Source organism: Corvus kubaryi, unplaced genomic scaffold (assembly GCF_017639235.1).
Source record: "Corvus kubaryi isolate FWS band 111438036 unplaced genomic scaffold, C.kubaryi_AGA036_p1.0 136, whole genome shotgun sequence".
In the NCBI taxonomy this organism is placed as follows: domain Eukaryota; kingdom Metazoa; phylum Chordata; class Aves; order Passeriformes; family Corvidae; genus Corvus; species Corvus kubaryi.
Window position 1 is genome coordinate 5370374 of NW_024580670.1, and position 21272 is coordinate 5391645.

Genomic DNA, 21272 nt, shown 5'->3' on the forward strand with positions numbered 1-21272 from the left:
GTGTTATAGACCTACAGTCTATCTCTGCTGAGAAACCTGAACTCCCCTGTCTGCCTCATTATACAGCAGGCCACTGGAAAGAGGTAGCAGTAGCTCTCCTGTAAACTGATGCATCACTTCTATTGTTTTCAGCCTATCAGTTTATGTCATCATTCCTGAAAGTTTTGTTTTTACAAAGTCAGGTGGTTAGATAGCAAAAAAAGTGGAGCATTGGTGTTGCTATTGCTACCCTCTTGCTATACATCTTTTTAAAATTCCTTATTCCACTATTTTTCTCTTTATTCCTACATAATATTATTTAAAGTCTTCCCGGTTTTAGACACTTTTCACTTTTCAAGTCAAAGTTATCACACAGTGTTAAAATGCATCACCCTGGCTTCCCACAGAATTGAGCAGAAGATGCAAAGACTGTTTTAAGGCTTCACTTGGTTCCTTCATTCTGAGCCAGACACAAGTTCCACTATGTACAGCAGAGGTGCAGACAATTTGAAAATGAAAAGGGCAAGCTGATATTTACATACACAGCCTAGTGATGCAGCAGTACACAGAGCTCCTGTGTTACTGCAGACAGCGCAACCAGGACATTTGATCCTACCTAGTCAAAACCACTCTATCCTGCTTCCTTCCAGGATACCTTCCAGTATATTTCAAAAATGTTTTCATGAATGGAAATTTTGTGGCCATATGTAATGACTGAACTTGGTGACCTAGGAGGCAAATTTACAATTCGAATACACTGGTTTTCCTTCCTTATTTTCACCCTTCCTTTTAGACCCAAACATTGTTATTTTAATCCATTGTTACCCTTCCTCCACCCATTGGTGTATTTACCACTTACCACACATTTTTCTTTTTTGTTTAACATTTGAACAGAGAAAGGGAATGAGAAATAGCAAAGGACTGACAGAACATCATAGTCTGAGAGGTGCTTGTGCATCAGGACCCACGCTCTGCAGTGACACTGTCAGACTCACCCTATGATCTTGTTTCCTGTTCCTCAGCCACCTACACTGGGACTGTTCTACTGAGTTTGCTGCAGCTTTATTACCCTCACTTGTTATTCTTGGGAACACTGTGTGTGGGGTATCTTTCAAATAAACTTATTTATTATAAACTTATTCCCTATGAAATCTGTGTGAATATGAAGCTCAAGTTCTGTGGTTAACCTAAGAATAATACGGAGATGAGGAAGTGCCTTTCAGCCCACTGGTTCCAGTACTCTGAAACGAAACTACAACCCATCAACACCCAGCTAGAGCAACACATTATAAAATTAAAAAAAAAAAAAATTGTTTGGGAGGTAATCTGCACAGATAAGAAAATGAATATATAATGTCACTGCAAAAACACTTAAAATTGTGCTTTACCTGTGATAAGGTGATTTTTTTTTGTCTTTAAATGTTTTCACTTGAACACTACCAACCATTTAGCCTTAAGGGTAACTTCTAAAGAGGTATAAACTTTACACAATGTTCTTTTTTAAACTTAATTGCAAAACCATTACCAGTTGTTTTGCATTAAGTAGACCACTGCTAAAAACTTAGCTACAATCTAGCCTTTTGTGCATCCTAGGGAAGGTAGAACAGAAGCACACTCAAATGCTGCATATCCATGAGAGATACAGGGAGGAATGTCTGGAAATCTAGAAGCAATGACCTTTGAAACCAGCCTCTCCCTCTATCCTTTTTCATTTTGCACTTCGCTTCCCTCCCCTCCTCATTTGTGAGGATGGTGTGTTGAGAATACTCCTTAGCTGTTCCCGGATTCCTGCATTTCAAGCGTGTTCCCCAACAATAATTCATAATTTGTCCCTCCTCTCACACACCAACATATCCCATACCTCATGATCCAAGAATTCTGGCTCTTGCTTGCTCTAATTTCGTCAGAGACCTGTTTCATCTAAATTTTCTTTGGTTTACACACACATAGAAGGAAACTGGATGTGAAAATTATGAATCTCTCTATCTTTTCTTCTCATACTTTAAAGGTCAGCTATGTTCTGCAATAGATACAAAAAAAAAAAAATCATGTCTTGGTGACTACTACACACTGTGCATTTGCACAGTGGTTTTCCACTAAATCTAAACAATAAAAATATAGTAAAGTAGGTCCTGCATTATTTATATTAAGCAGTGAAAATGCTCCTCATAGCATTAAAGGATAGCCTTGCATGCAATTCACAGACATTATCTGAAAGCTTATATACCTGCTATATATATAAACCTAATGCAGACAGCCATAATAGTCTGTATGAATAGGGAACGCTGTACTTATTGAACCACAGGCATGAAACTAAAAATGAAATTATAGTTCCTCCATCATAATACCCAAGTCAGTATATAATAATCTGAAAGAACAAGCACACAGTAATACCTGGGTTAATACGGGGTACCATACATTATTGCTCAATGCTATCAAAAACTAGCATCTCCAGATTCTTTATTGAAACATATTACATTACTTAAATTGTCATGACAAAGACAAAAGCGTTCAATTTCAGACTTTTCTAGCACCTCAGTTTTTATGGAATTGCAGATTTTTTTTCTAATAGATGTATAACTTATTTGCTGATTAAGTACCAATAAAGGATTTGTTTGGTCCTGAGTTTTTAAAAAACACATTTGGGAGTGTAAGATCTAAGCCCTGCAATGAGCATTCTCCTTTGTTCCCACTCATATCCTGGAGTAGAAGATGTGGATTTAAGTGTTTATCCAACTATTTCATCATAAACCACTGAATAAATAATGTTCAGCATAAATAATGCCTCCATATAATGCTAACTCTGCATGCTTCAATATAGGTGAATTTCACATGAACCGTTGTAAAATTGCAAGCATATCTCATCCACTGCTAAATTTTAGCAATTTTTTTTCAAACCATGACTGTAAATTGACCATTTGTGTGAGCTATTTGGTTAACTCTCTGTTACTCATAGGTGGGTTACCCAAAGTGTGCACTAACCAGAAACAGATGAGGAAATGCTCAGCTGGGGCACATATAGAGACTGTAAGCACAAAGGCCAGGCCATCTCACTGTTGAGTTTGCTTCAGATTGTAGACATGGTACACCTGTATCAACACCAGCCCTTAAGTCATTGCTGATGGATGGAACAATGTTCTCAAATCCGACTTCTGGGACTCTCTTTCATGAAACCTCTGCTCAGACTTGGAACTCATGTTAGATTTGAAGTCCACGTGATGGACATAAGGCTACCAGGGCTCTGCTCTTCTGCTCCATCCCCCAAGTAGGCCTGAATTCAGTGTCTCAGGTTTGGCATTAACTAACAGGTTTCACAGAATCATTTAGGTTGGAACAGACCACTGAGATACTCAAGTCCAACCTGTGACCAATCACCACCTTGTTAAATAGACCACAGCACCAAATGCTACACCCAGGCCTTTGTTAAAAACCTCCAGGGATGATGACTCCACCACTTCCCTGGGAAGCTGACTGTAATGCCTGACAACCCCTTCTGTGAAAAAGTTCTTCCTAATGTTCAACCTGGCATTGACACATTTCACCTGTGGATGAAGAACAGAGGCATTTTATGCAATTCAGATTAAAGTCCCAAGAAAAATCAGCTGGATTCCAGCAGGCCTTATTAGGGTTTATTAGCTTGGGTTAATTTGATATGTCCTAATAAAAACCAAAAGAACTTTTAGTCATGAAAAAAGAAGTCAGAAGGCAATACAGCCTCCAGCAGTTCCAGGCTGCCACCTCACACTCCCCAGCCCCTCCACTCATTGCTGCCTGCATTGCTCCCAGGCCCTGTCTTCTCCACAGAGCCTTTTCCTGCTCTGGTCACCGCACTGGGCCCCAGTCCCAAACCCGGCCGTGCTGGGCACAGTCATCTCAAACACAGAATAGGTCAGGCGCGAAGGGACCACAGTGGCTCCTCTGGTCCAACCTCCCTGCTCAAGCAGAGTCATCCCAGAGCACATGGCACACGATTGTGTTCAGACAACATCGGAGTATCTCCAGTGAGGGAGACTCCACACCCTTTCTGGGCAATTTGTTCCCGTGGTCGGTCACTGCACAGCAAAGTAGTTCTTCATGTTCAGGCAGAATTTCTGGGCACCAGTTTCTGACCATTGCCTCTCGTCCTATCGCTGGCCACCACAGAGCAGTGTCCGGTCCATCTGCTTGAAATCAAGACTTTAGACGCCTGTACACATTAACGAAGTCCCCTCTCAGCCGTCTCTTCTCGAGGCTAAACAGGCACAACTCCCCCGGCCTTTCCCCGTCAGAGAGATAACGCACCTTCTCTCACCCGGGCCGGTACCCCTCACCACGGCGCCGACCCCCTTGGCCCGGCCCCTCAGGGCACACCCCGACCCCGCGGCCCCGCCCGGCCCCTCTCCGCCTCCGCCGGGGCTTCCTCCCGGGGCGCGGGGCAGGGCGGGTACGGCGGGTAAGATGGCGGCGCCCTTGGCTGGGCAGGCGGGGGCTGTGCTGCGGGACCTGGCCCTGCGATCCGCCCGCCTGCGGGGAGAATTCCCGGTGAGTGAGCGAGCCCGGCCCCGCATCCCGCCAGCTCTGCCGCCGGCAGCCTCCGCCCCGCTCGCCGTGCCCGCCCGAGCCCCGCGGCCGGCGCGGCTCCGCTCGCAGCCTCCCCGCGCCCGTGTCTGGCAGCGGGAGGAACCTTTCTCCTCCCGCCTGGCTGCGGGTGCTCGGGCTGGAGGACGCGTCCAGCCTGGAGCCCCGGCGCTTGCGGGGTCGGGGCGAAGCTCTGGCGGCGGCGGCGGCGGCGGCTCAGGGCTGGGCAGACCAAAGCTGACCGGGAGCGCCCGCTCCGAACGCCTTCCTCCCCCCACAGCTAACAGAACTCCGACTTATTTCAGTGGCAGAGCTGGGGAACGCTGTGCACGAAGTGATATCGTTTGTCTGACAACGTCTCGGGTGGCCCCAACGGGTTGGTTTGGCTCAGTGCGGGTGGCTGAGGTCAGGCTGGGGTGAAGATGCCTGTTTGTGCTCTCCTGGGAAAATGGATCCTAGCTCAGGCTTCCCGGTGGGCTTGAACCTCAGCAGAGCGATGGGAAAGAGTAGATGAACCTCCTGGAGTGGTTCAGGGGCTCTCTTAAGGTGTAGCAGCAGTTCATTATTCATGTCGACAGCAGCCATGCCGAGGTAAAATGAGATACGCACATTTTATACAGCTCTTATGCTGTTGGCAACCAACTGTTATTTTACCTTTTCATCATGAGCAGCTGCATGAGAATCTACTTTGGTCCACACTTCTGAGCATAAGTGTTTTTCCAGAGCCAAAAGCCTCTGGAGCAAACAAAGCGTGTTTGTGTCCGGTTCTCTCCGCAGGTGCCATTGCAGGGAATGCTCCTGGCTGCAGGTGCAGGGCTGAGAAATAAAGAGTGGTGTTGGTGCTGAGCTTGTGTTGTACAACTGCTGCCGTGTGATTTATCTTCTAAGTCACCCACCTCGGTTGCAAATCTGAAATCTTTTGTGCCCAACTTTCCTATTTGAATGCTGGGTACAGTATGTGAGAACTCAATGCAATTGATTTGTTGATTTAGCATTCGTCCATTTCATATATGTATGCATCAACAGGGAGACTGTTTATGTGTGTATATATACACGCACAATGATGTCTATATATATACATTTATCTGTATATATACAGATTTAATTTCATTAATGTAGATGGGCAGTGCTGTCAGTCATAACAGTGTTTGGGGAATATGCATTGTATGGTTGAAGATGTGTTCCTGCCGTCATGGCTTAGGTGAGTGTGATCCTACAATAAGGATTTCGGAGGTAATATCCCTGTTGTTGTAGGGCTGTGATATGGAGGGCTTGGAAAGACTGGAGTATGGAGCATTGTCTGGACAGAGTTATCTCGGTGTGAACTGTAGAAGATGTTTTGGTTGAGGTGCCTTGGTTGGTTTCAAGCCCTGTCTTTATCTGGTGCTGCAGTGGGAATTTGAGATACAGGTGGAAATTAGGAACTCATGCTCTATTCTGTCATCTCTCAAAGCATGGAGGCACTCTGTAAATTACCCCACTGAAATAACTGGGTATCAGCTCAGATCCTCAAGAGTATTCTTAGGATATCATGGTGGCCAACTTAAAAAAAAAAATGTATTTTTTTGTGCATTATTTTTGAATTAGAGATGTTGAACTTGTATTATAAATCACATTTTGTTATTCTGCTTCTGAACTCTGCCAGATACTGAGAGCATCTCCCAAGATCAGTGCTTTCCAAGTAGGCTATTTTCAAGAACCACATCAATACTGTATAATAACGAATCAAGTTCTTGATTTCAAAGCAAACCATTTTGTTTTATAAAGGTCTTCAATTTTACAATGTTGCATAATAGAATTCCCATTTAAACAGTCTCCTAATCTTCCAGTGGCTCAGACTTTAAGCTACAAATAAGTTGATCAGCCAGAGTCTGGATTTCTGTGCTACAAAATAGGATAAAGAATCTGAGAGTAAGAGCCCTTCCATTGAAGGTTTTTCTCATTTGTATCGCTCATTCCCTTGCTCAAATGAGAAGTTACACTGTTACTTTATTTAACATAAACGTTCAAAACCTGTCCTCCAAGCCCATCACAGTGTTTCTTTCACAGATGAGGGTCTTCCATATGGTGTGGGTGTGATAAAGAAATATCAGTCTTAAACTTTGTTATTTCGGTAACCCTGTGTGAGATTTAGAATCTTGCCTCATAACCCTTATGACTTCCTGTTGGAGTGGTGTTTCTACACTATTGCAAAATTTTGTATTATTTCAAAACTGTTGCTGTTCATAGCTGTGAAATTTGGTTGTATGTTGTAATTGTAATCTGCACACATATTCCTGTGTAACTTCATTTTAGGGCTGGAGTAAATGGTAATTGATCCTATCGCATGAAAATATTTTATCATCCTTCTGCTTTCCCTTTACTTTTTTATAACTGTTAAACATTTTTTACTCCTTTTGCTGTTTATATTCTTGGTAGATTCAATTCTTTGTGCTTCTAAAGTTTTAAATCTGACCAAGTGTTTCAAGAAGATAAAAGATAGATTTGAGTTGTCTACAGTGCATGTGGACAGGAGCATTCAGGCCTGCTCTTGCTGGAGCAGTATTTGTAAAGAGCTGTGACAAACGCTCCTCCGGGCACCACTCGGCAGCAGAATTCAATCTTGTTGGCTGGCAACAAATAGGCTCCATTGAAGGCTGTTTATTTGAATGGGAGTTGGATTGGGCCCTTTGGGAGAATGCTGTGTTTTCAAAATAGCTTCAGATGCAGTGAAATTCAGCGATGAATATAAATGAGGAACAATTAGAATCATAAAAAAAAATGCTTACGGTAACTCCAGTATTGTAATAGAGTGAGCAGGTTGGTTGGTGCGTTATGAGCCCTATTCCAGCCTTCAAAATGGGCCTCAGTCCTGCCAGAACACATCCAGATTCCACGTGTTGAAAATATTAAAAAAAAAACAAAAAAAAAAGGAAGGGGGGGAAGATTAAATTAAACAATACTTCTGTTATAAAATCTGCTGGAATCTATAGATTTTACAAATAGGGAACTGTGCAAGGTTGCTCACTGCAGATGCCTTCAGTTCCTAGACTTGGATATCTGTAAAACCTCATTAATGTTGAACAGAGAAAGTTCTGCCTTTTTTAAGAAACTATCAGCTGTGGTAGCTGATCTTCCATGCAACACAAAACATTACTGAAAATAACTTTTCAATTCATGGCTTCAGAAGCTACTTTAATGTTGAATTCTTATTTTTTTCTTAGTTTTCTTTGGAGTTCTTGAAAATTTCTTGAAGGTTTGGACTGCTTCCCTATTTGGCTTTTCCTGGTTGGCAGTTTTGCTATATTTTCAAGGTTTTACATTTAGAGGCAGGAAATACATGAGCCTACAGACTTTCACAAACAGCTTTTTCTAGAGGCTCCTCATCCAAATGACAGGAAAGCCCTCTTCAAACTCTAGACAAAACTGAAATGCCAAAGTGGAGCAGATGTTTGGCCCACTCCTCCCCGGCAGTTCCATTAAACACATGGTTATTGAATCCTATTTTGAGATGAAAGAAGGAAATGAAAACATAAATATAACCTCAGACTGTGATTTTTTTTTTTTTAATAATTTTTTCCCCCAGTTAGTTTTATACTAGTGGAACTTCCACCTTGGGAGCAATCTGGCTCTGACACAGTCAGTCACAGCTTTGTCTTGAAGTAGAAAAGCTGCACTTTGCTGCATTGATTTGTCTTCCTTTGTACCTCATGGAGGTATAATCGGGGGATAGGGCTAACTAGGTAAGAGGAGACAGCCTTCATGAATATGACATTAGACTGAGAATTAGCCACACCTGTAGTCTTAAACCTGGCTCTGAATGAATAAATCCTTCTTCTTGACCCTCCAGCTGAACTGCCAACCAGTTTATGTAGAGACTCCTTGCATCCTTGGGTATGTTTAGGATTGGTTAAAGTTTTTTTATATAAAAGCAAGTGGGTTTTTTTTCATTGATCTGCCTCCTGAGGAACTAGATGAAGTGTCAATAGACAAACTGTGCTTTCTTTACAGTTATCTGAGTGACTGTTTCCTCCTGTTTTTCTCTGGAAATGTCAGTGTATGTTGTAATTTTTTTTTTTTTTTTTTTCTTTTCTCTTTTTTTTTTTTTCTATCTGGCTGATGACTGCCAGCAGGGATTTTATGAAGAATGTGTGAAGATACTGAGATTCTTTTGGGAATACAGAGAAGTGAGATGAAGGTTTAGAAGTTTACACTTGGGGTATACTTGTTTCTTAGAAGTAGTTCATTTCTCTGCTGTTTTATCCTTTCTCTTGTTTGGAAGGTTCATTTTCAGCAAAAATGGCCAGTGTCCTCATTTAGTTTAGAGATGAGATTGTCTCCCTCCCCGTTTTGGAGACTCACTTGTTCCAAGATGATTTAACCTCAGATGATAATTTTTATTGTTCGCCACACCTGTAATGAGTAGCTCAGCTCATTATTGCCTTGGCCAGTCCAATTTTTCTGTGCATATTTGTGACTATCATCTACAGCTTTGAGCATATACTCTGAGGATTTTCTCCAGAAAATTTCCTCCTTTGATACTCACTGCTGAGAAAAGCAGTTTCTAACCATCTGTGACTCAGCTTACACCCATCTCTTCCATAGCATTTTAATAAACCACAGGACAAAGAAGTCATATTACCTGTCCAACTGCTTATGACAGTAACTTTAAACTGGTAATTAAACATTGATCCATGATTAACTGGCTATTGATTTTATTTTAACTAGATAACAGCAGGAGTGGGTATGAAACAAATAGAAGTTAAGATTGACTATTGTGAAAAATTCCTTAATAGTGGAGCTATGTCGTGCTGCTGAATTCTTTGTTGCATGAGTGAGACTTAAAACAGATTCTGAACTGCAAGCTGAAGCCATCCTTTAATGTGGTAATGAAAATGAAAACTCTGGGTTGGTGTTTTAGTTTGCTTGTGACATTGTGCTGATGGAGATGTTTTTGTATAATTAGTGGTTAAATGTTAACTGTGAAGGAATTTAAAGACTTGCTATTTTTCCACCTACTTGTTGGAACATCTTTTTTAAATCTTCAGTCAACAATTTATACTGATAGCACAAAATATGTTCAATAAATGCAAGTTTTGTTTAAAAGGTGCTGCTTTGAGCAGATTTACCCATGAGCTTTTTTCTTCCTGTCCTCTCTCTGGTCTCTTTCTAATTGCTTATAGGTTTCCCTAAACTGTAAGTCTGTATCCCGAAATGGAATTCAGTTTTATTTTATTTCTATGAAGATCTGAGAGTTTACAAGCTTTGAATCCAAAATCATAAAGCTCTAGGCACTCACAACTCCATTGGGCATGAATGTAGGTTGGAGTATTTAACTCAAAGACTGTTTCTTAAGACTTTTTAACATATTTTGTGATACATTATTACTCATTTGTGTTTACTTACCTTGCACATGGGTAGTACTTGGTGACAGATCAATTTCTGTCTATCCTGTTTGTCTTCAATTTGTGCATCATAGAATCACAGTCTAGGTTGGGTTGGAGTCTGAGCAACATAAGCTGTGGGAAACAGCCTCAGTTTGTGTCAGGAGGAAAGAGAATCACTTGCACTGTAGTTTACCTTTGATGTCTTAACTCCTGTCCACCTAAATTCTTCATGAGATGCAAAAGTTTTGTAAGAATTGTCAGGAGGAATGAAAAATTAAGTGGGATTTTCAATCATGTTTGGTAGATTTGCCTGCTTATCCAAGACTTTTGACTGAAAAATAAAGCTGCAAATTAAATACCAGACACAGATTACTAATGGAACACTTCATCATCTTTTGCTATCTTCCTCTGAAGGATCTGTGGACAAAAGGACAGTTTAATTTGACATCTGCTAATTTCATGGCAGCCAAGAAAGCAGTTACTGCCTTGTGGGGGGGAAAGGAAAAAAAAAAAAAAAAAAAAGAGTTGTTCATACAGAGTACTGCTATAAAAGTATCAGGGAAGTTCTGGTTATTGGAGGAGTTCTGTGTGCAGATTGTACATAATGCTGATGGCTATAGGTAAAAGATAGAGCTATTCATGATAATTAAAGATAAAAGGGCTATTTAAAGCAACCATATCCTTTTTATTGTCAAGATAGTACTAGCTAAGGTCTGAAGATGGCATAAAAAATGTATTTTCCGTTAAATTTTCTATTGTCTTCAATTCTGTCACTCCAAACACATTGGAAACAGTGAATCTATTTAATTGAATTCTTTCATGCAGAGTTTCAGTCTAGATTTGTTTTTCAGTTAAATGGCTTAGCTTAAAATAGTCTAAAGTAATGCCATAAATTTTGGAAGTAGAGGAACAGATATTTGGAGCTTGCTTTAAACGTGATGTGAGATGATTAAACATGATTCCAGAGCGGCTGGAGTGCTGGAGCTCCATCTAGGGAGAGTTGATGACCCAGCTGAGAACCCACGAGTCAGAGTTTGTGGGCAGACCAACATCACTGACAGGGTTATTGTACATTCCTGCTGCAGGCACCTTGATCAGCAAGAACCAGATGAAGCTGCAGACAGCTGAAGAAGCCTCAGTCAGCAGGCCCTGGTCCTCATGGAGGACTTCATTCCCTCCAGCATCTGCTGGAGTGACAGTGCAGCAGGGAGCACATAGTCAAGAGTTCCAGGAGGTTTCTGGAGAGCTCTGATAACAACTTCCAAATGCAGGTGTCTGAGGAGCTGACAATAGGAGACATTACTGAACCTCACATGTGGCAACAAGAACTGGTCAGGGCTCTGGCAGCTCCCTCTGGGGAGGTGTCTGGTTTTAAAGCTGAGGGAAGAACCGTGGTTGTTTATTTCTATGGATACAGCATGGACTGCAGTAAGACAGAAGGAACAAGGCTGGGCATAGTCCCAATTTTCTTAACCGGTGGAGTAATGCCATCATCCTTTGGGCTTGGAAGTGCTGTTCCATTGGATCAAACTTTACCTTCCTCTCCCTCCATACAGTCGGAAATGTAGAAATCTGCTTTAAGGTCAGAATTTTTGAGGATGATGAGATGATGCTTCTTGTAGTGTCCTAAGCTTGCTTTGAGATTTGAGAATGGCAGCAGGGTGAATTTATATAAATAGGTATAAATAATGGAGAAATATTAATAAAGAAATGACCTGCAAAGGAAAGAAAAATATTCTTAATGTTTGACTTCCTATTAAAGGCTTACTTTCATTGATTATTCTGGGCAGTTTCTGGTTACTCCCCAGCTCTGCCCAAGCAGCTGAAGGCTCTCTACCTCTTGTGTCTTTGTCTCTTAGAGTTTGCTTCATGTCAGTCTACGTCAAATGGTCTAATTAAAACCAAGACTTATTAACAATAAAAGGTGTGAAGCACTCAGATTGAAACAAAAAATGGCTAGCAGTATTTTCTTTTCTTACTGCTTCCAGGAAAGAAATTGGTACAGATCATTCTGCACTGGTTTGATAGGCCAGTTATGACTTAGGCATGCAGTGAAACTGTTTCTGTAGATACTTTTCTGTATTTCTTTATTTTACTACCGTGGGCATTTGCATTTTTGTTGCTTCGAAGTGTTATGTTGCTTACTGCTCAAAGTCATATTCTTCTGTGATGACATAGTTGGGTAGAGTGGAAATTATGATGATTTGACTTCAATATTAAAGAACTGGAACAAAAAAGCTGTGATTATGTTTCATATTTCCTTCTCTGTGATGAAAAATGGAGCTCAAATGGTCTAAATTGGCATTTTATCGGTGTTTTTCTTAAAATATCAGCGACTTCTAACACTTGAAAAAGCATTCTTCCAGGGTATGGTAGGCGTGAAACACTTCTTTGATAGATATGATTACTTGAGATATGAATGCAGAAACATTTCTGTTCATCTTATTGAATATGCTCTGAGTTTTGTAACAATTTAGGAAGCTTAATTTGCATGCAGGAAAGAAAAAATTGATAGTGGCTACTTTGTCTCATGTTTGGTGGTACAATAGCTTTGGAACTATTTTTTCCTGGCTATGTTTGCTGTTTAGAACATTTCTTCATAGTTGCATAAAAGTATAATTTTAATCTTGTAAAATTTAGGAAATTAAACACTTTTATAAGATCAGAACAAAAATATAAAATTTCCCCTCAAGATACTTAAAAGAATATTTCTGATTTATGTGGAGAAGATGGCTTATTTCACTTTTTGAATGTGTTGTGCATATCACCAACAATCTTCTTTCATTTCCCGGGGCAGGGTATGTGTTACAGTATTTTCTGCAACTGATTATGCAGTTGTGTATGGTAGTGAGTTTATTTTCATCAGATACTTCAAAGCCTTACATTTTAGGTCAGGAAAGTATGCTTCTCTTAAAGCTTTGAAGTTTGAAATAAGCGAAATGAACATAATTTGGCTAAAATTAATTACTAATGCAAAGCAGAACTTCTGATGGCGAGTGCATTGACAAAAGCAGAAATTGAATCTGGGAATTCATGTTCTTCCTTTACCCAAGCAAAGGCTCTGAAAATCGATTCCAGAGGTGTAAAGTTTCTGTAGACACGCTTGCTCTTTGGGCATGTGTGGATGTACAATAAGTAATTTTAATACTGTTTTATTCAGCTGGATTTTGGTTTAAAAACACAAGGAAAAAATATTTTGCTATCAGTTTGTGCAGTAAGGACAGAGGGCATCGTTTAGCCCTTCGAGTGTTCTGGCAGCTTGGTGTTTGGGTGGCCAGCTTTGTTTTGTGACATCCTGTTTGTGATGTGACCTGCATGTTGTTTGAACCAGACAGATTTCGTGTAATCCCACAGAGTAAGGAACCTGCCCTGTTTCAGGGTTTTTAGAAGCTGCTAATTGTTCACTGTTCAGGTGAAGGTTTGTGGGGTTGGGGTGTGCTCAGCCCTGCTCAGGCAGCCTGTCCACACTAGCCAAAATGCATCCCAGAAGTTCTCAGGGTCACAGGGGTGCTGCCACTTAATTTGCAGAAATTTAATTTTGCTGATCGCATGTGAATAGAGGCCTGAATACTCCCCTGGGTGGGGAGCAGGACACAGTTGTCAGGGATTTGGTAATGTCCTGCTTTATTTGGAGGTCAGTCTGTAGCAGCCTGACTGAAACAGCTGCTGAACAATAGGCTGGCAAGGTGTGGGAAATGAAGAGTGGTCAGGGTCTTACTGTTCAAAGGGACACTTCCCACCGTCTTCTCTTTTACTTTTGAGGACTGTAGTCCTCAAAAGCCATACATGCAGACACCCAGAAGGATCATCCAGGTGGTGGCTGCTAGGATCTGGCTTGTAGGGCCCGAGGATGTGGGCTTAGATTCTGGTTTTGTGAGATAAGGAGAATAAGAATGGCAGAAGGAGCTCAAGTCTGACCCTCTGCATGTTTCTGGTAGATTACAATGGAGCTTAGTGGGTAGGAGAGTGTATTTACAGAATAGCTGTCAAAATCCCTGAGTGTAAGCAAGCTGTAAATAAGTCTATAAAGTGTAATCGTTACTGGAGACTTTAAATCTGCAATGAGTGAAGGACTTGCTTCAAGTTCATTCTTGTGTCTGCTTCCTTGCATGAGAAGTAAACAGAAGGATAAATCAGAAAGCGGAGTTTATACATATATAGGCACATTGGAAGATATAAAGGCACATTAGAAGAGAATTATGTAGTTTCCCTTGTGTTTTCTGGAGCTAATGACCCAAATGAGCCCTGCAGTGGAAGAACGTCACACCACCCTACATCATGTCCAGGAGAAGGCAGAGGTTAAGCCTGGCATCAATCAGTTTGCAATCAGACCGATTATAGGTGGACAAGGAGGAGTACAAGATCAAGTCGAAAGAACATAGTAGGGCAGGCATTCAGGAACCCTTGAAATGAAAGGGTTTCTAGCAGTAGATGGGGAGCAGGAATATTCAGGAGAACTGATTATGGCGTCATGATGTTTTGTTAAGAATGCAGTCAGGATTTTCAGTCACACTTCCAGCCTGACTACATTTACTATCCTTACTATTTCATCTGCAATACTGTGAAATATCCATATAACTGAGGTGTTTCTAAAACATTGTGGGTTTTATGTGCATATTGCTATGGTTTTGTTTAAAGGGAAAGGTTCATGAATAGATACTCTTCTGTTTTTTTTTAATCCAGTCTATATGGTTTTGTAATCTAAATTTCAGAATTGTGTAAGAGATGGGTGCTGTCTTCTGAAATCCTCTTCTGTTTCTGTGACATTTGTTAAAGGACAGCGAAATTCTACTGTTTCCTGTTAGAGCCACTGTGGAAAGATTTAGAAGGTGGGCTTTAATGAAAGAGAGAAATAAAGCAAAGAAAGCCTTGCTAGCATCCAGCCACTTCAGAACTGATGGATAGACTCCTGATGTTCCTCTTTCCCAGCTGAGGGATTCCACCACTGAGAGAGGAAAGAAAGCACTGAGTGAAAAATAAAGAGGGATGTTGAAGTATCATTATATGTTTCCTAATAAATATTGATTTCTATGTCATTGCAGTTTAATCTATCGTTTAGTGGAAGGGAACATTGTTTTAGAGGTGGAAGAGGTAAATCCTCATGAATATTTCATGTATTTATTAATGAATTAATTTTAAGGTAGTGGGTAGTGAATGAAATGTTTAAACCCCCCAGTAATGGTGGTATTTTAATTTTAATGTGAAAAAACTTCAATAGAGCCACATATTTTTAGATTCAATTACCTTGGAAAGCTGGCAGTTCATCTAGTGAGCGAGTTTTGGGAAGGTTCTCCCACTTCAGTGAGCAAATCGGGGGAGAGTGCGGGAGTTTGATTCATGACTTGACTTTGGGGTCAAATCCAGTAGGCTTATTTCTTTAGTTAAATCATTCACTTTCCCAGGTTAATTTTAGCATTCTGGGTAGGCTGTTCAGGTTGAGGCTGAAACTGTTCTTTTTATAATTGGTTTCTGCAGGATCTTGCTACTTCGAACTGTCCTGTATTACCCAAAAATGTCAGACCTTCCTACTCTGCCTAAAAGTGCTCCCTGCTGCAGTCCCTTGTATCTGACTTTGTATTTTCTTTTTAAAAAGCAGAAATGTGGCTTATATGGCCGTATCATGCAGAGGGTATTTCATAGGTGTTTATTTGATAGAAATTTCTGTTCATTTCTGTGGTATTATTGAAATAAAACTCCTTTGGTAAGACTGAAATTTGAAGGACAACCTAATACTGTTTCTCATTTAAATTGTGTAAGAATAAATGATTACAAATTGACAGATATTGCTCGTAGTGATTCCTTTCTTGAGTGAAAAACCAATTTCTATTTCCTTCTTAATTTAGGAACTTAAAATTATGAAGAGAGAAAAAGAGAAACTAGATGCAGCCCCAACACAAGCAAAACAAACTATGAATTGAAAATGTAATCACTGCTTTTGTTTTCAGGGCCTTGTTGCATTGCACTAAATCTGCAGATGAACCAGCTTTTACTCAGGATTTATTAGTAACAAATAACAGAGGTACAGCAGGTGCTTGTGTGGAAAATGCACTATACAATGTTCTCCAGTGTCCCTGCGGAGTCCCTCAGCCTCTGCCCTGGTGGGCTCAGTGCCCCCCCTGGACACTTTCCCTCCCAGTTCAGCACGTGCCTTTGCAGGGGTGTGCAGAGCTCTGGCATTGTGCACCAGGTAGGCCCAGTCTCTCACCTGTGTCCAGGAGCATCCAAATCCCTGGGGGTGAATTCCTAGGAGACATTTGCTGCTGGAGCAGTAGGTGTTTGGGTCCATGCACTTCTGAGAACTTGTGTCTTTTTCAGAGAGCTCACCCAGAGGATTCGCTCACTACCGGGCTTTTATTATTCCATTAAATAGTGTACAATATTTTCTGGTTTAATTTGTTTTGAAATAATTCAGCCATACTTTATAATGCCTTATGGAACTCATCAATATTGCCTGTGTAGCTGTCTAATGAGAGTTCAGTAAATTAGCATATTCATTAAACAAACAAATTATTGTTCCTTTAGTAATTGGTGACTGCCTATTTCTCAACAGAGGAGTGATGTCAACTGGCATCAATTAGTTAGTTTAGTGTGCTTTGTTACCTGGAGTTAGGTAATCTGTGGCTGATATCCTGGCTTCATTAGGTTGTATTAGAAAAATCACTGCTGCCTGGTGATGGGAGAAAAGTAGTTTCTCTTGACTAAAAGGATGAGATCCCTAAATATACCTTCTTTAGCTTTTCAGTTAAAATAGCTTCCTTCTCTAAAATTGACATGTTACTAGTTTAACAAAGCTCTTCTCTTCATTTCTTTGATGTTTGTCACCATCTTTGTTTCCTGCTGTGATGCACTGTGATTCCTGTCTTCCTCTGCCTGGTTTGCAGTGGCTCCTCTTAATAAGAATCTTGCAATGTGTGACAAGAGAAATTGGCTTTTCCTTGAACTATGGGATAGTATTCAGGGGAGGATTTAACTGAGCACTTTTGATTGCATAGACTAGAACTAAATGGTGACACAAACATCTAATATAGTAATAAAAAAATCCTGTGATTGTTTCAAACTAGATTTCTGAAGTTCTTCTGGAGTGTTACTGTTCTGGACAGTGAGTTGCAGTGAATTTGAGTAATTGCTTTGGAAGGAGAAATGCACTTGAGCTGGTAGTTTCATACTGTCTTCCCCAGACTTGGTTTGCAGCAGGCAGTGCAGTCTCATTTTCAGCGATGAGCACTTCTGGGCAGAGGTGGTGGCCTGTTTCACTCCATTAAAGTTTTTAAACTTAAACAAAATGTAGGCTTTCCAAGCTCTTGGCCCCTCTCTCAACTGTTTAAGTCCAATGTTTGTAAACAATTTAACAGTAGCAATCCTAATAATTATAGTAACTGTGAGCTCCTTTTATAACCAGGCCCCCATTTATTTGTCTGTGTTTTTTGAGTATATGAAGAGAACCATTTAGTTATTTAACACAGGCATCTTGTTTCAAAGAGTCATAGATGTTAGGAATAGTAATAATTATCCACCAGAATAGGCAGTCCAGATTTACTAAACAAAAATATAAGGGCATACTTCATGTGTGGTTTTTTATTTTATTTGAAGTTAGATTTCATAAACCTTTGTTGCACTGACAGATCTCACTCGTTCTGAAAAGTGAGTATATGGTTCAGTGGTATAAAACAGTAAATTGCCCCTGCAGTTTATTGATCAAAATGCCTTAGCCTTCAGAAAACTGGGAAATGTGATAGGTTGGGCTTTTTTTTTCTGACAGGCATACTGCATTTTACTGCTCAAGATATTTTGTGTGGTATATTTTCAGAAATAAATATGGAACTAAAAGGCCTATAGCTGTTAACTAGAGTTTGTGTGCTGGTTTTAATTCAATTAAAATAAATTCCCATTTGTAGGAATAGGTAATGGAACGTAACTGTTTAAAGGTCTTCAGCTGTGCCTGTAGATTTTAAAATCAAATGCTCTTGTTTAAGGCCCTGTCTGCTTATGGTGCTTTGATACAGACTTAAAAATAAGTAATTCCTGACTGCTGTGAACAAAAGTATGGAAACTGTTTTTGTCAGGGAAATATTCAAGACTTCTTCCTAAACTAGCTCACAGAATCAATTTTATCCCTCATAAATATATCACAGAAGTCTAGATTGAGACTTTGATCATAATGCTCAGTGTTGGATGAGGCTGCTGGACTCTGCTGATACCAAAGGGACCTTGCTGCCATATGGCATACCAGCTAAAGTGGGCAGTTTGGGATGTTGATGGAAGACAGTTTCCTCTGTGGCTTTTAAATAGGATGACCTGGAGGCTTGCTCCTGCTTTGGAAGATTAAAATTGCTGGTTTGTGGCAGCCAACAGGACGTTAGTTTGGAAGGACATTTGCTGTCCTGTTTTCCATAATGAGCCCCCAGGTTTACAGTGTTGGCCGTCTCTGGAGAGAAGGGGATGTGTGGTTTGGCTCGATGGGACAGCTCTTACAGCCCATGAGCCTTACCATGACTCTTTCCATTCTTTTGTGCTTGAAAGACTTGCTTTCCTACAGAGCATATTTTTGCTTTTTATGACTCACATTTGTGATAAACTTCTGTTTAGTGTGGTGCCTTTTTGCTAAGTTTTTGTTTCTTGTCGGGTTAACTTACTCATTTTGTGGGCACTGCCAGCAAACTGAAATAAGTGGTTTAGTTTGTTTTCAGTGGCCTGTGTGGTGTATTTTAAGTATATGACCTAATAAAATGTATACCTGCAGTGGTTTATATGAGGGTATTCAGTTTATTTCGTTTATTTCTGATGGTTTGTTTTTGAGAGAAACTTCTACATCTTTGTCAATTGCAGAAGCTGTATGTCAATAAATATAATAAAGGTTTATGCCTCATATTGATGGATGGCCTACTCTTTCATTACTGTCATCTTTGTGTGTCTGTTTTCCTTCATATGTGCTTGGAATTGCATTACAGGTCAGAGTACACAAATGGAATAAACTGGAATGCTGTAGGATGTGTTGGCTAAGCAAATAGATTTTTTCTGGTGACAGACATTTATTTTTGATCACATACACTAAATACACCACCTTTTAAGTTCAGATACAGAATACATCTGAAAGACCTCAGGAACACCACAGTTTTTATTCCCAATTTACTTATTTCCAATATAACCATTACAATAAAATCCAAGTTTATAAAACTTGATACTTTATGTATTTGACATATAATTTTCATTCATGTAGAGTTAATTTGTGTTGCTAGAGCTATTTCACAGGATCTATGAGCACAGTTAAAGGTACTTGGCATCAGTGGAGCAACAGAGGAGGAAGAAAGAAGTGGGCATTTATTTGACCAGCTTTACTGCCAGGTGCTTTTCAGAGGTCCATCTTTGTTTTGTGATATTAATACTGACTTCCATTCGTACTTCAAATGAAAAGGAAATGTTGGATGTTAAAGTGTGTCTTCCTTTTAACAGTTATGCAATAAAATGCATTAAGCTATGTTAATGAAAACAGTAGAGCTGCTCAAATTATATAGGTGTGTCAAGGGATGTTCAATTATCCTAGAAATTTGCTTAGTGGTGGTTTTGTTTTCCTTAATAGTGTTGATTAAGACTGGATTCTCTTCCCCAAACTAGAATTGTTTGGCATTTTACAAAAGTAGAGATTTGACCTGGGGAGTCTTACCAAGGGAAAACCGGTATTTGAGATTTTTTTAGGGAAATGATCTACACATGAACACTGGACTTGATAAGGTGAAATACATAGTTGTGGATGGTTAGCTGAGGTAGTTTCATGTGGAATTAGGCATAAAATGGCACTAAATTTTTTTAAATTTGATTTTTTTAAGACCAAGAGGCCTCAGTCGTAATAGAGGATATAATTTGAATTTTCAGTTGCTTGTCAGACTTGACCCTTCAGTTATTCTTTTTGACAGCTTTTTCATATACTTGTTACAGAACACACTTAAGATTCTATTATATTTATTCTATTTTTAAAAGTCAGCCTTGGACATTTTACCAGGGAGGCCAAAGAATGAGAAAACCTTACACCGAGTGTATAGGTTCAGGTAAGAATTAATCAGTGACATCATCTGATGAAGTTTGGGTTTACTGATGCTGCTCCTGTTTTGTGCTTATATGGAGCATTTATTTTCGAGCAGAGTTTTGCTGAAGTAGTTAACATGCAACTTGCAAACTTCTTGATGAACGTGTTAAGACAGTTTCTTCTGGTTTTATGAGCATGTGCTTTCTTTTTCCAAAAGTAAGCACTCAAAAGATACCTCCTGGGTCATCTGAAAGATATTGTGCATCAGAGTAGTTAATGCTGCATATGTAACCACGATGTCTCTGCTGCAGTGTTTTCTAAATCCGTTTGGGCTTTTGGGGTTTTTTTTTTAGTGTTTTTTGGTTTTGGGGTGGGTTTTTTTTGTTTGCTTCTAGCAGAAGCAAATTTCTGCTAGAAAATGTATTTGTAGTTCCACTCCTGTTTAACTAAGTTGTTATTTTTTTAGCCCTTATTATTTAAATAATACAATTTTTTTTCTTGTCTTGTGACTGCTAAAGAATTGGCACATGGAACAGTGGAAGAATAATGCAACTGCTATCCAAATACATTATTTCTGCAGAGTCTTCAGCATTTATGAAAAAAAAAACCAAACCAAACCACCAAACAAAGAGGAGGTAAATTAGAGATTATTGCAGGTTATATGAAGAATCAATTTTTTCTCTAGCAGTAGTCAATAAACCACTGATGCAATTCTGCAACACCTGACGTTGTCAAGATGATCAAAAAGAAATGTTTGATTTCTTGATGTGTGTGCCACTCATTTAATCATGTGGGACCAAACATTGTCTCTGCTTATATAGAAAAGGAACTTTGAATGGAAGACTTGTCCAGAACAAAATATGCAATTCCTAGTAATAGCAGTTTTCTAAATCCTCCTTGCTCTATGTGCTTTTGTTCTACATTAGTGTGATTCTGACTGGTAACAAAAATCTTGGAGGTTGGAGAAGGGAAGGAAGATTAGAAGTGAAACCCAACCAATCCTTTGTGCTTTTGGAAAATGCCAAATAATTCTAGCCAGCAGGAGAAAATGTGGTTTGAAATTTGTATTTGATTAAATAATTCTGACTTCATCTCGCTTCATGTTACTGCTCAGTTGAGGCCTTTTGTTCCACTTACTTGAGTTTTGGGATTTTTGATGTTGTTGTCAGGCTCTCAGGAAATGTTATCAGTTGTAAAAGAACCCTGTTTAAGTATATTAATCTCTTTGATAAGTATTTATGTTAGAAATTTAATCTTAAGGAATATCTTATTAGGATGAATTTAATTCCTCTTTAAAGCTTTATTATTTTAAATAACATTTTATTTTCTGTGTACTGCTAGTAATGTTT

The 21272-nt window shown here is 39.7% G+C and overlaps 1 protein-coding gene and 1 long non-coding RNA gene across 4 annotated transcripts in view; one reads left to right on the top strand and one right to left on the bottom strand.

Moving 5' to 3' along the window:
- Positions 1–2422: 2422 nt before the first annotated feature.
- On the bottom strand, positions 2423–4324 carry LOC121658052. Its single transcript, XR_006013833.1, has 2 exons — positions 4261–4324; positions 2423–4165 (listed from the first exon to the last, which is right to left on the bottom strand). It is a non-coding gene; the product is annotated as an uncharacterized LOC121658052 (long non-coding RNA).
- Positions 4325–4390: 66 nt separating this feature from the next.
- SUCLG2 (succinate-CoA ligase GDP-forming subunit beta) overlaps positions 4391–21272 on the top strand; it is a 113457-nt gene continuing 96575 nt past the window's right edge. Inside the window, exon 1 of one of the 3 annotated variants that reach the window (XM_042014442.1) lies at positions 4391–4500. In XM_042014442.1, the coding sequence (XP_041870376.1) occupies positions 4417–4500 (84 nt within the window). In that variant the 5' untranslated portion in view covers positions 4391–4416. The remainder of the gene's footprint in view (positions 4501–21272) is intronic. The other 2 variants (XM_042014424.1, XM_042014433.1) reach the window with 2 other exon arrangements.